This window comes from Melanotaenia boesemani, chromosome 18 (assembly GCF_017639745.1).
Source record: "Melanotaenia boesemani isolate fMelBoe1 chromosome 18, fMelBoe1.pri, whole genome shotgun sequence".
In the NCBI taxonomy this organism is placed as follows: Eukaryota; Metazoa; Chordata; class Actinopteri; order Atheriniformes; family Melanotaeniidae; genus Melanotaenia; species Melanotaenia boesemani.
The window spans coordinates 18859183-18874431 of NC_055699.1; the positions used below are offsets into that span (position 1 = coordinate 18859183).

General features: G+C 37.3%; 2 protein-coding genes across 2 annotated transcripts; one reads left to right on the top strand and one right to left on the bottom strand.

The window, feature by feature from the left end:
- Positions 1-5577: 5577 nt before the first annotated feature.
- Positions 5578-11753, top strand: psme1 (proteasome activator subunit 1). The gene is made up of 11 exons (XM_041967940.1): positions 5578-5797; positions 6059-6091; positions 6201-6263; positions 6356-6457; positions 8498-8555; positions 8713-8810; positions 9335-9403; positions 9512-9579; positions 10866-10920; positions 11066-11152; positions 11515-11753. The coding sequence occupies exons 1-11, from the start codon at positions 5759-5761 to the stop codon at positions 11593-11595; spliced, it is 753 nt and encodes a 250-aa protein (XP_041823874.1). The 5' UTR covers positions 5578-5758; the 3' UTR covers positions 11596-11753.
- On the bottom strand, positions 11751-14541 carry LOC121628708 (fat storage-inducing transmembrane protein 1). Its single transcript, XM_041967938.1, has 2 exons — positions 14103-14541; positions 11751-12423 (listed from the first exon to the last, which is right to left on the bottom strand). Exons 1-2 carry the CDS (start codon positions 14387-14389, stop codon positions 11751-11753), a joined length of 960 nt encoding a protein of 319 aa, XP_041823872.1. The 5' UTR covers positions 14390-14541.
- Between the last annotated feature and the right edge of the window lie 708 nt (positions 14542-15249).

Consider the following 15249-nt stretch of genomic DNA (forward strand, 5'->3'; position numbering starts at 1 on the left):
GATAGCTAAATAATAGCAGATATATTAAAGCTAGAACAGAACACATACAATATGTGAAAAGTTTGTTTTTAAACTAATCTAAATTATAGCTAATCACTAGTGTGTATTATCTTTTAGTTAATAATTAGCTAATAGCTAAATGATTGCTAGTTTGAATTATATTTTGTTAGTATTTCATAGCCATTTATATGCATCTATCCACCCACATGGCAAGTGTCATGTGTAGCCTGTATTTGTCTAAATAACAGTTAATCACTTAGTCTGTAGCTTGTAATTATTTATACCTTATAATTACCTAAAAGATCAAATAACCATTTAGATAAAGCTAACTATTTAGCTGCCACTTATTATTGTTAGCTAAATAATAGTTGGTAATTGACAGTTACTTTAATAATAACTAACATACTGAATTAGAATGAAGCACTTAGAAGTTAATGTGTGATGTGTACATGTTGTGTGAAATCTTTTATAACAGACTTCCATTACCCTGTGCATGCACATTGTAAATGTTTGAGACCTCTAAGCCTTTCATGTTGAATCCATTAGTGAACTTTTTCGGTGGATTTTCTACAAAACTGCAATAAGTTATATTAATATGTATTATATCCTGCCTCTCAGGTTGTCACCATTCTCAGCAGTAGATCCAGTTAAGTGCTTCTCAAGGCTACAGGAGCATAAAAGTTTTTTTTATTCCACACTTCACTTTAGTGTATTAATTTGAATTAAAAAAGAACTTGTGAAGCAATACTGTGTGATATTATATTAACTTTTCACAGTTTTGGAAGGTAGGACAGTTTCAGGTACCATTTATATGATCTATTGCAAATCCGAAAGTGGCTGCATCATCATAAGTGTACAAAGTAGAATGTGTTCAAGGTTGAGTATCTATTGTTGTAAGTGTAATTCAAGCTCAGTTTCACTTCCAAAACCTTACATACAACCTCTTTGTCAGGACCCTTAGATGTCACATACCACAACATCTACAACATTGTCTGCATCAAATATAGTTTGCTGTCATCATGGTACAGATGCCAAAAGATTTCTCAGTGATGCAACCAAAGAACAAGAACAGTTTTATCTTTCAGAAAGCCTTTGTTACAAATTATTTCAGAGGTTTTTCGATGAAGTGCAGTTTTTATCAAATGAACTACACACTTTTTTCTTGTTTGCTGTATGCGGGTTATGATTACCCTCTTAGACATCAGACTAAGACAGGGGTGTCCCAAGTAGGTCCTCGAGGGCCGCTGTCCTGTAGGCTTTCAGTGTTTCCTGCTTCAACACACCTGACTCAAATTAAATAGATCCAAGAGCCTATTAAGTTTTGCACAATGACTCGTTAATTTGAGTCAGGTGGTTTTGGAGCAGGGACACATCAAAAACCTGCAGGATTGTGGCCCTCGAGGACCGGAGCTGGACACCCCTGGACTAAAAGGTTCAAACTGCTAAACACTGTACGATCATGGACAGCGTTGGTAAAAAAATAAAAAAAATCTGCCACTTCTAACCTACTATGTGGGATCTCAGTATAGCTCAAATCACTGCACAAATATTGTCTTAAGCTGCTTGAACAGTGATCTTGTGCAGATTTAATATGATTTTATCAGAGCAAAGTGAATCTTAATGAGTTACTGTCAATCCCAATTTTTGATGCATCTAGTTGTCTGACAAATTTGTCTCAAATTCAGCTGCATCGATTTGTGCTTACTCTTTGTTGTTTTAGTTTTCTTCAGAAAACTGAACTTTGGGACTTGTGTGATGCTCTGAGAGCCATTTAAGCCTAATCAAGCCTATATATGTAAGAGTTGTTTGAGCATTTTACTTCACATCTAAAAAGAATCTAAATTTATAATTATGCTGTTTGAGCATTTCGTTTTCACCACAATTACTGAATTTAGTTGTAGTTATCACTTTCATATCACTAATGTTATAGAAGTCAGAGTTTTAACTTTCACTAATGACCCAGCATTTTATTCTAGTGTTACACATCTATCAAGTTTCATGTTGATGTTTCTGTCTGCGTATGCAGGGAGGGATATTTTTACTTACACACAGAGACAGGGGGAAAGTCATAGGCTGGAGGTTGGTCTGTAGAGTATACTGCAGATGGTTGATAAAGAGAGATTTAACAGTCCAACATGTCAGGTTAAACTTCACCCTCATTTCTAATGGTCTCTGATAGGACCTGCAGAGTCAGCAGCCATTGAGAGAAACTCCTGCAGCACATGAGTAACACATGCTCATAGAATTAATGCATGCATGCCCCCACAGCTGCAGTCCGTGATTATGAAAGGGAACATTCAGAAATACAGAACCAAGGGGGTGGAGAAAAAGCTACATATGGTGGTGTAAGTCAGTGTAATGAATGAGAAGCTTGAGTCGCAGTGTTCTTATTTTCACCAACCAACATCAGTGTGATTTTGGTTTGTAAAACTTTATTTGGCTGCAATGTTACAATAACAAAGAAAAGTAAAGACGTTCAAAGGCAGTTCTGCGAACACATCATGTGATTGTAAGACACACACTGTGAGCACATTATGTCCACTTTATTTTCTTCTCTCTTGCAGGATCTTTGTTCATTTTACAATATCTTAGAACAGATTTTTTCAGTTGGATTAAAGTTAGGCTACAATGAAAGGATTGATTTTCAATGTATCTGTTAAAGCACCAGGAGACGACTTTGTCTTGTCCTCTGCTTTGATGCAGAAGTAACAGAAGAAGCCAGTGACAACAAAATAACCAGGAAACACATGAAAAGAATTTCACTGGTACAAATTTGCTTCATACTGAAATGTTTGTCATTTGTTTTTGTCTGTGACGTAATATATGGACAAGTTGAACAACTGTGGAGTCAGTCAGGCTTTAGTCAATAAACCAGTTGCCCTCCTGTTCTTGTGTACCAGGATGAGGACAGTTAGCCAGTTTAATGGCCTAGTTAGACTTAACTTTGCACCTAAACCTACTGACTTCTTTGCTCCACAACAGAGAGCAGTGGCGGAGCAATTCAAGGAGGAGACTGGCTGTAGCTTCAAAGCACTAAATCAGAGGGAAAAAAAATTTATTGGTTGAATGTTTTACACTCAAAAGCACAAATAACTTCTGCACATGCCACTTGGAAGGTGCTTTATGGTCAGTTTTTGTACAAATTCAGCTAAAGTGTGGCACTTTGACTTTTATTTCCACACTGGCTCCTCTGCAATCTACCACATCATTTCACAGCATTTCCAGAGTGTATCACCTCCAGAGAATTTCCCAGAGCTAAAATTGCATGTAGCTGAAGAGAAGGTCCAAACCTAAATATCTGCACATCCTCCACTGTAAAAATATGTAAAATTAGTTTAAAGCACAAAGTGTCTCATGCATTCAACTGAAAAAACTAATATGCTTCCTGTGTGAACAAATGAAGGCAAGGCAAGGCAAGGCAAGGCAGTTTATTTGTATAGCACATTTCATGTACAGGACAATTCAAAGTGCTTTACATAAAACAAAGACATTACAGATATTTAGAATAGTAAAAGGCATCAACACATAATCAACACATAATCACAATAAAATAATAAATTACATTAAAATGATTAAAAGCAAGATAAGTTAAAAAAAAGTTACCGTGCAGATTTCATGCATAGGCGCATGAGAAAAGAAAAGTTTTAACCTGGATTTAAAAATGTCTACATTTGGGGAAAGTTTAATCTCCACTGGCAGTTTGTTCCATTTGTTTGCAGCATAACAGCTAAATGCTGCTTCTCCATGTTTAGTCTGGACTCTGGCCTGGACTAGTTGACCAGAGTCTTTGGATCTAAGAGCTCTGCTAGGTTTATATTCTCTGAACATATCACAGATGTATTCTGGGCCTAAACCATTCTGGGATTTGTAAATGATCAGAAGGGTTTTAAAATCTATTCTGTGACTGACTGGAAGCCAGTGTAAAGATTTTAAAACTGGTGCAATAATGTGCACGGCCACGTTCAGTTCAGAGAAAACCCACACACTTTATTACCCTGTATGTTTATTATCTGCATTCCATTAAATTGATAAGTATGTAACTGTGGATTCAACACTTCACAAACCCTAAAATGGTGTCTCTTCCTCCCTCCTCATCATCTCTATTTGCCCTACTTTTTGTTCAGACACCTGAACTTTATCCACAGTATTTCTCAACAATCCCACTGAACAACTGTCTGCAGGTTTTTAAATCACTCTTTTAATCAAATTAAAGAGTCAATAACAAATTGTGTTTCCTGTGTAAACAAGGGCAGCCTTTGCACTTTGGATCCAACCCTGAATGTTGCATCATGCCCGAGTGTTAAAGGTGCTGAGTAAACACAGTGTCTTAATATCAAATTACCACTGAATTATAAACAAAAGTTCATCTATGTTTTGTTCATTGTATAATTTTCATTTAGTGTTTTAATTATATCAGATTTACCTGTTAATAACTGGAACATAACCATATAATTGCCTTCAGTTCCCATTACCAATGGTTAGGACTGACGTCCTTTCTGTGATCTCATGATCCTCTATTTGTTTTTCACTTCGACCTGACCAAGTCAACCCCTGTCTGTCAACACAAGCCCTGATGAAAGTGATCTATTGAATTCTCGTTTCACTCTTGTGTGCACTCTTCTGCTGCTGCCATTCTTTGAATCTAAAATATAATTTGATTTGTCTTCATTATCATTCAATCTCATATGTTCTTACTCAGGTTAATACAGAGATGCTTTGATCATATTCTTTGCATATACAAAGTTTTTGTGCTTATCAAAATGAACTGGCTCATCAACACAGGAAGAAAAAAGTCTGATTTAAACCATCACAAAACAAACATTACTGATACTTGCACAGCTTTTCTTTACACCACCCAAAACAACAGCACCACCCAGTGGAGACTATATGAACTGAAGAACCTTCATTTTTAAAGATTCGTGTTTTTATTTATAATATAATATAATATAATATAATATAATATAATATAATATAATATAATATAATATAATATAAGTCATCTAGATTTCAGCATTGATAGAGTCTTTCTAGATGTGCAAGATGCCAGTTCCATAGGCACTAATACAACTTTATACCATCTGATTTGCAAGCAAATACACTGAGTGATAACAAGTTGTATGGCCCCTCTCTCTTTGGTTCAGAAAATGCTGCATCAGTGTTTTTCCAAAAAGAATCTTGAATTTTGTTTCAAGTTATTCACTGTGTCTTTCATTTTAAATGAGCTTTGGCCCACAGAAAAAAATGTGTGTCTCTGGATCGTGTTCGTGTATGGCTTCTCCTTAACATGACAAACCTGTAACCTGCAATTGTTGATGGCAGAGTAAACATCTACAGAGTGATTTGTAAATCAATATATACATATATATATATATATATATATATATATATATATATATATATATATATATATATATATAAATGATCGCAAATAGCTGCTTTTGTCTTCAGCCAAGTATTTGGAAAGAAAGAAAGAGAAAAATCACTGACTCGTTTATCTTTTCCTTAAATAAATTAAATGAAACGCTCCTTGGGAAAAATACAAACCCCACAATGCATCGCGGCAAGTGGGAAAGTACGGAGCTCCCAGAAAATAAAGCACACTTTCATTTTCGTTTTTTCTGCTGAGTAACTGTGAGTTTTTTCCGTGTTCTGCACGGCATCGAGTTACACAGTTAAAGGGGTTTATTCTTCTTTTCTGTCATCGTTTTGTCGAAGCTGAGTATTTTATAACTTTAATAAAATAACTTTCTGAATCAACATGGCTTCTCTTGATATTCGCCTCGAATCGAAAAAACAGGTAAGCGAAACTGCTAGCATAATTTGTTAAGTAGCAATGTGTTAAACCCACTTTGCCATCGATTTTACGACTGGTGATGCTAACAGGTGAGCTAGTGTTTGCTTTGATAAGCAGACAGACTAGTAGGAGGAAAAGGTTAAATGAGGTGAGGTCTCCATTTACAGACATGGCCCTGCTGCGTTCACTGACACCAAATATGCTGTGCACATTTTCACAATGAAACCGGAAGCTTTTCACTAACGTGCAATCTCTTCATTTTAGGTGGATGACTTCTGTCAAAAGCTCTCAAAGGAGGTAGTATTCGTGATATTTTCTTATAGTTCCAAGCTGCACCGTGGATTTATATTTTTTAAGTATAAACATGACCGTTTTTTTTGTTTTTTTTTATTTTTTTTTGCAACAGGCGGAAGAACTGGTTTCCAAATTTTTCCCTCAAAAGATTGAACAGCTGCAGATGCTGCTGAAGGTATGATGCGGCCTAATGGGGTTTGTATGGTAAATGACTAAATATTTCCATGAGACTCCCAGTCTTAATTAATGATCTGACTCTGCTTTCAGACATCTTTCAGTTGTGATGACCTGGCATCTTTGAAGGCTCCACTGGACATCCCGATTCCAGATCCAGCAAAGGAGGAGGCAAAACGCAAGAAGAAGGAGGAGGTAGGTCCAACAAGACTGGGGCTCGATAATCTGAAATGATAAAAAGAAGGTTAATATGCCCAAGTCAAATTTCCTCTAAAAATTTGACGGGTTCCAAATTCCACACAAATACCAGTACAACAGCTCAAAAGATCAGCACTCATGTTTGTGCTAGAAGTATAATTTTATAACAACTCTATATTATATATATATATATAGCCTATATGTACATATATATATATATATATATATATATATATATATATATATACAGTAAATTGGGGGGGGTTATTGTAAGTAATAATTGTGCATGCAAAATCATTATGTAGAGCCACCTTTTGCAGCAGTTATAGCTACCAATCTCTTAGGTTTTGTCTTTTTAGGTTAGATGGGTTGGGGTTGGATGGGTCTACCTGTGTGCAACAATCTTTTATTCAGCCATTCTGACACATTTAAACTTTTCTCTCACTTTGTTGTTCCTTTAGCAGCATGCTGATAGTCACTGTCTTGCTGAAGGTTAACCTCTGTCCATGTGTCACATCTCTGAAGATTGAAAAAGATATTTCTAATTAATTTTCTCCTGCGTAGCACCCTGCATTATTATCTCAGTTTTCACCAGTTTCTTAATACCTGCTGGTGAAACACATCCCCCTTTCATGATGCTGCCACCGCCATGCTTCACTACAAGAATACTGTTTTTGGGGTGATTAGATGTGTTGGTTTGCATTAGACACTGTGTTTTTCTGGACATTGAGATTTAGTCTCATCTCACCATAGAACCCTTTTCATTTGAGTGGCAAGTCTCCTACATGCCTTTTGGTAAAGTTTTATGTAAGCAATGTTTTTAGCCCAGCTCTGTTAAGTTTATGGCTTTTAGTGGTCCTAAGGACAGATACAGCAGTCTCCTAACATTAAAGACTCTTTCCATTTATATCCCAGCCTTGAGTTATACTTCTCCACACCGTCTATCCTTGATTACCTGAATCACGATATATGATATATATCTCGATATATATATATATATATATATATATATATATATATATATATATATTTTTGTCAAGTAACCAAAAAGACAGTTCTAATTTGCAGCCTTTAGTGCCAAATATACTTTTATTAAGGATCAGCAGCACATGTGCATTAAAACAGCTGACTGAAATTACAGTACCTTTTATATTAAATTAAATGCTCCTAAAACAAAATAAATTAAAAATACTTTTCCATGACCATAACAAAAATACAGCTGTGCAAAATGCAAAAGAAAAGATGCTTTTAACTCAAAACAAGCTATCTCGATATAAACAATATTCCCTCCTTCTATAATGTCTCTGATAAAGTTTTGATATATTTGAAAATCTCGATATATTGCCCAGCATAATATATATATATATATATACACATATACTAAAGAAGGGAAAAAAGGAAAAGGGGTGTGAATACTTTTATAAGCCACTTTAACTCAAGTGTTGACTTGAGTCAGTGTAAAAGAGATTTTATGCGGTTGGATGGATTTAATGAGAATATAACCACTTTTGTAACGCGGAGCATTTTTTTCTTACCTTTATTTCTCTAACCCTTGAATTTCTTCAGGAATGCTGAACAGAGCCTCTCTACTGGGGTCCTCGGATCATGGTTTATCTTTAGTCTTTTATTATATGAAGGCACAGCGGTGAAACTGAGTTCTTGGTTACCATGGTAACCTGTCACTGTGCAAAGGCTTTTTTTACTGACTGGTAGTGAGTGGGCCTTGTAAGTGGGGCGATGTTGTAAAAAATTTAAATTGATGCTTCTCAAACTGCTGTCAATTTTTCACGTGTTTAAAATTTTAGAAAGCTGAACACCCACACAGGCCACAGAATACTCAGACAATTTAGACAGAGGTGTTTTTTTTTTTTTTTTTTGGTGTGTGCTTTATGTTGCTGACATATTGCATGCAGGGGTTTAGCTGAGAGGAACACTTGCATGTTCATTTATTAACGAGAGAAAGTAATAACACATGGATGAGCTCTAAATAAGTTAATAAGCAACTAAATGAGTTTGACCTGATGTTTTTTGTTGCAGAAGGAGGCTAAGGAGGGTAAGAAAGACAAGGACAGCGATAAAGAGGAAGAGGATTCAGGTAAACGGAAACACAAGTGATTAACACATGGACATTGATTTATGTGCAATTACTTTGATCTTGTTTTGGAAAAAGAAATATACAACTCAGATGACGCTCAATTAAAGAATAATTTTTTAATGTTGGGATGACATGTTGGGGTTGCTTTGTCCTCCAGGGCCTCCTTGTGGTCCCATCTGTAGCAACGAGCGAGTGGAGAGCCTCCTTCGAGAGGTCAAACCTGAGATCCAGACGCTGAAGGAGAAGCTCAACACGGTCAGTGGGTCCCTTTAATGTCACAACTTTTCTTTATGGTACACAGATGAGACAAGATTACCTCTTTGTTTTAGATTTCATTCAAAGGCCCGAGGTTACTTTAAGTTTAATGTGATTCTAAGGAGATATATTTTCCCCTTTTTCTTTTAACAAGTTCGACACGATTTCCGGTCCAATTTCCTGAACAAAAAACAAAAATATTTACAGCAGCTTCCACTCAATTACTCTTGAAGCACATTATTATTATATGAGCGATCACACAGTCTGGTAAAGAATAAAGAATAGAATTTGCTGTTCAAAGCAGCTTAAACTTCCCAGGTACAGTGAACGCAGCATGAATTAACTGAAGCTGATGAGGTTTGAACTGGGCACTGAATGAGAAATTGTGAAATCCAAAGAGGATTATTTTAGTTTTTTATATCTTTTTCTTTTATTTATCTTTTTTTTTACTTAATATTTATTAGTTCTATATATTTATTTATATGTTTAAATACTTTGCTAATAAATAAATGGTTTCTTTGCAGGTGTCGATGTGGGTACAACTCCAGATTCCTAAAATTGAAGATGGGAACAATTTTGGAGTGGCTGTACAGGTTGGTAGCTTTTAAAAAGTGTCAATTTATTTAAAAAAAATGTTTTTCATTTTTTTTATTGTGTTAACTTTGACTTTAAAATATTTCAAGCTGAATTTTGTCTGACAGGAGAAAGTGTTTGAGCTGCTGACGAACACTCGCACCAAGATCGAGGCTTTCCAGACTCAGCTATCAAAGTAAGAACCTGCGTCAGTGCAGCAGATGTGGAAAGAAATAAAAGATGCTGATCAGATCATGCAAGATCACATCAAACTCATTAGTTCTGTGTAATATGAAAAGTTGGTGAACTTAGTTCATTGTAGGGAGACTGAAGTAAGCTTTTATGTGAAATGTTGATAAAAGAACCATAATGCAGACTTTTTGTTGGGATCAAAAGCATGTCAGAACCAGCTGTGATCACTTGATTAAAGATTAATCATTTTCTTAGCCTCTGCTATGTTTTGGCTAAATTAAAGCTCACAGAAATGATAAAAGCTGTAGCTGCTTCCCTCTTGGACTTATCAAGATTGCAGTTTCTTAAGCAAGAAGCTAACAACATGTGACTTGAGCTAATTTTAACATGAGCTAATTCTTCATTTTCTTTCACCAGGATAACCTAGCAGTGTTTAGGATGAAGACAACATACACTTAATCTAGGTCATAATAAAGTGAAAGCCAGTTTATATCAGTGTTTATATCAAACATAAGTAGCAACAATGCTATTAAAACACCTAAATGCACTCTGACTGGAGCAGAAATGATGCCGGATTTGTCTTGACGGGTCTAATCCCAACTGCTTTCATCCATCCACATACCAGGAAGTAATAGACTTTCAAGATTTTCTATGACTTCATCTGTTTGTCTGTCCAGAAACTCGTCCAAAACACCAGATAGTTGGACATGTCGTGGAACAGATTCAAGTCTTAAATCATGTTTTCAATGTATCCAATGCATAAACTTGCATCTAAAGTTTTTTAAAACCTTGGACGACATCTTGTATCAACCTTGTACAACATCTGCCATTTTGGTTTCTTTGACCACCACTTTGTACGCTTCAAGTGTGTGAGCCTGTAAAAGCAATGTGATTGTAAATGTTAAATTGTTCCACCCCAGCAGGTGTAAAGAAACACACCTACAGTTTGAGTTCTGGTTTGGAAACACTTATAAATAATTAACTGAAATGGAAAATATGTTGATACTTTATTTAACAAACTTGAAGTACTGAGAATACTTTTCATGTGAATAAGAAACTTCTTGTGTTTGGTAGTTATGGACATACATGTATCCAGGTCTCTAAAGAAGCCAGCTGTGGCCAAAGTGTAGGAAAAACATGCAAATGTGACTTTTATTTGCAGACCTGTGCTTTAATACAATCAATGTAGCACACAGTAGCCCATACGTGTTAAAATCTCAGCATATGAAAAGTTTAATTTAACATTTAATGTCATATCCTGACTCTGTTGTCGGTCTTTTGTTTTGTCAGGTATTACAGTGAGAGAGGTGATGCTGTGGCCAAGGCCTCCAAACAACCTCACGTGGTCAGTCATGTTTTGGGTCTTTGTCTAAACTTTAGTTGAAGTATTTATGTTAAAATGATATAATCTACGTTCCAGTTGCATATAATCAGATGCATACTGATTATGTCCTGTATATTTCTGCTTTTGATAATGTTCTCTGCTGCAGGGAGACTACAGACAGCTGGTTCATGAGCTGGACCTGCATCAGTACTGCGAGCTCCGCCTTGTGGTCCTGGACATCCGCAACACATATGTAAGACATTTGCTGCTTGCTGTACATCACATGGATGCTGTAAATTACACGCACCAAACACAGTACAGCATCTGCTGCATTTTCAGCTGCATGTAAAATATTCCAGCCCTGTCCAAGCAGCAGTTTGTTGGTTAAATGAAATCCAGTCCTACTTAATAGGAGGGTAATTAAGATAATTGTTGTGCTTGTGTTAAATTGATTAGCACACCATCTCCTGTCCATTAATCAGTTTTTCTCTTGCCTGTTGCCATTGTCTTCTCTGCTTTTGATGCTGTTATGAAAGAGGCTGTTGGATACGATTACCTGTATCTGTCTGTTGTCTTTGTCACGATGCTGCTCACTGTGTGGGTTTCTCTCTTCAGGCTGTGCTGTTCGACATCATTAACAAGAACTACGACAAGATTAAGAAGCCCAGAGGAGACGGGAAAGCTCTCATCTACTGAGACCAGAGCTGGGTTTTTCTTTAAGAAGCTACAGCTAGCGTAGTATGACACTGATCATGTAACGATACACCTGCTCCGACAAAAAAATAACATTTTCTTACTTTGCATGCATTTTGGTTCAGATTACTAAATAAAGCATCATGATTCCTTGAAGTCTACTGAGGCTGTTTGTCAGAGTCTGCTTTGGTGAAAAGTTCCTCTCCTGGCAAACCAGGAGAACCCCAGCTCATTGGTAGCCGATACCATCCCTGATAGAGTCCCCTCCAACCCAGGTAGCCCAGTGCTCCTCCCAGTTGCTGGGATGGCCACGTAGGGAAGTATGCAAGCAAACACAGAAGCAAAAACACCCATATCATGAGTAGAATCACACACAGGAAGAAGAGGATGTTTAACGGGGTACTGGGCGACCTCTGCAGACGCCTTTCTTGGGTCAAGTGATGTCCAAAAACAGACATTTCCTCCACAAGCAGCAGGCAACAAAAGCAAATAATGAGGATGTCCTGGGAGACTTCGTAACCTCGCCACAGCATGTTGGCTTTGAGGCAGGAGGCCTTGGTTTGGTCTTCATGCAGGAGTAGGAGGGGTTGTGTAGAAGGGGCGGAGCTCTGATCATCCTGGGCTGGGGCCACGGGTTCATAACAGGTTCCTGCCGCATCCTCCAGCAGGGTGAGAAGGCGGCGACAGCCCCACCACAGCAGCGCTGCCAGCCCCAACCGAGAGAGGTGGCGGAGGGAGAGAGGCAGGCAGCGGCGGGCTGAGAAGGAAAGGAGGAGGATGAAGGAGCCTGCAAGGACACAGGTCCAACCCCAAGTAGATCGGAGGAACTTCCTGTTAGAAGAAACAATCAGTGTAGAAACTTCTGAAACACACTATTATGATGTCTAAAATAAATAATATTTAATTTATAATGTCATTCCACCAGTAAAACACGGAACAGAAACAAGAAAATGGTCTTAAAATTGACTAAAATTCACCATTTAGCCAGTTGTATTCTCTCCTATGTGCATTTAAAAAAAGCTGTTTGGTGCAATTATCATACAATATTTATGCATTTTTTCTGATTTATTTATATTGTGTAATTAACTTATTAGGAAACCAGAACAAATGGATTATAAAAACCTTTTAGTGGAATAAATGAACTTATGGTGAAAATTAATGAACAGTAATATTTAGAAATTGATGTTAGCAAACCAGATATTAATAATGATGTTAACTTCAAACCTACTGAATGTCTCTTTACTGCTTCTTTTAGGTCAGTAAAGTCAGCACTGATCATCCGATATCTAAAAACTCTAAAAGAGGTAGTTTGTTCAGTGCTTGTGAACAGAACATCATGCATCCGCTTTGATTTACACTAAATCCAACAGTTTTTCAGTCCTGACTGAAAGTTTTTTATTTTTTTTTACTAACTGTTTTTAAAGACTATTTCTACATGCTTACTTAGTAAAACGCAATAAGCATTTCCTGTTTTAAAGACTTATTATTTAAAAAAAATCTAATTGTACAAAAAAACCAACACTTGCTTCTTGCTCTTCATTCACCCAAACAGTCAAATCCTGACTGATGGAGACCCACTGATGCTTTAAGTTCGTGGATTTCTTTTTGAGAAATGCCGACAAGTTTTTGATTAGATTATCTGTGGAGTGTTTTGGTAACAGATCCAAAGTTTCAGTGTAATGATCTCTGAGCCACTTTATCATTTTTACCCCATGAAATGGCGCTCCATCGTTATGGAAAATGCACAAATTGCTCCTGGATCATGGGAAAAAGTTGCTCTTTGAGAACATTTTGATACCGTTTTTTAATCCTGGCAGTGATTTGGGGGAAAAATGTGAGTGAGCCCACTACCTTGGATGAAAAGTAACTCCACATGTGTTCATTCTCAGCGTGCTTCGTTACTGGCATGATACAGGACTCGTGGTAGAGTTCATCTTGTTCTTTCTAAATCAGCTTTCCAGATGTTGTAAATAGCTGAAAAAGGGCCTCATTTGAGAATATAACTCATCATTCTTCTGCTGTCTAGTCCCTGTATTTTCTGCAGAATTGTTTCCTTTCTTCAGAAAGTTGCTTTGCTGCTGTTCTCAAATACGACCAATGTCCAAATCAGAGATTTACACCTGGTGGACACACTTGACCACCCTGAGCCTTCTTTATCACAGCTGAACCTCTTCTTGAAGTTCTTATTAATCTACTACAGTTATTTCAGGTAAAATACACTTTATGCTGGAGAAATACATTTTTATGCAAAGTAATGATAGCTGCATGAGTTTCTTCCGAAGTTACTAGAGCTGATGGATTCAAACAATTTCAACTCAGTTTACTGTTAAATATCACTAGAAGTGGTCATGTGACTTTAGCTGACTTGTATTTACTCACTTTCTTCTGTGCTGATGATGTGATGCGAAATTCTTTGGTATTTAGAAAGATGATTCTGACCTCTGATTACAACAATACAGAAGTAACAATCTGTCAGACCGTCACAACTTTACGCCTCAAGGAACGCTTACCTGTACAGGTAGTGGTTGCTGTTTGCAAAGATGCTGTACTTGGACACCCAGAAACTCAGTACAGGTCCAAACAGAACCAGCGCAGACAGCATCAGGTGGAAATGTCTTCGAACCAGGCTGCTTCCTAAAATCCTGGCCAGCAGGTTTGTAAGAACCTCCAGAGCAGCATTCAGGAGTCTGAGGGCAAATCTCCCAGGCAGCATCAGCTCTGCAGCGATCTTCTGCAGCTTTTCCAGGTTGATTTCCGCTTTGAGTCCATTTGAGGAGCTTCCGGGTTTTGGATCCATGTGGACGGACGGATGGCTGGTCACCTTTTGCAGTTATCTAACAAACTGGTAGCCTTGTTGGTGAGAAAGGCACAGCAGTTCCACTTTCACACTGCCAGGCATGCAGCAGAGCACATGCTTTGTAAAAATACAACCACGCCGTCCCCTTTACCCTCTAACCCACCCCCTCACCCTGTCCTGCTGCTGCAGGAAATGATCTCAGTATTTTCAAAGTAATAAATATCTTCCTTAAACACAGACAGCTTCTAATAACAAGTCATGAACTTAAACACCAGTTTCTCATCAGTTTTGAAGTGCTGTGATGCAACATTTTTCACAAATATTTGCATATTGTGGAGAACATGTTCCTCCTTCTGTAAAAAACAAGAGTTCCTCTATAAAATGGATCCTTTGGCTTCGTCTCTGCGTCTCCCCTTAAAATTGGCCGTCAAAGCAAAAACTAATTTAAGTTGCAAGTGTTGCCAGAGTTCATTTGGCGCGTCGAACAGCTGTTTCTCAGTCTCTTTATTTTTTATTTTCAGCCTGATCTTTTTAAAACCTCTTCCACCAAAAGCCAATAAATTCATCTTTCCACAGGATTCATGTGCAAGAATGAATACATCTCAGTTTGTGGTGAGATTTTATAAGAATGGGCTTTGTTTAAGGTAGGAACAGTAGGTGCAAATGAAACCAGACGACAAAGAATTTCTCTCTAATTTTAGACCCTGGCTGCATTGCTGTCACTACAATGTCCTTCAGGCCACTTTGCAGTTGTCTGGCAGCTGCAGTCACCCACAAAACCTGGTTTAATTACAACTTTAGGACTAAGGTTTGAAGCTTTTAAGCCCCAAAGAGTTTAATTAAATAATGCCAGCAGAAGA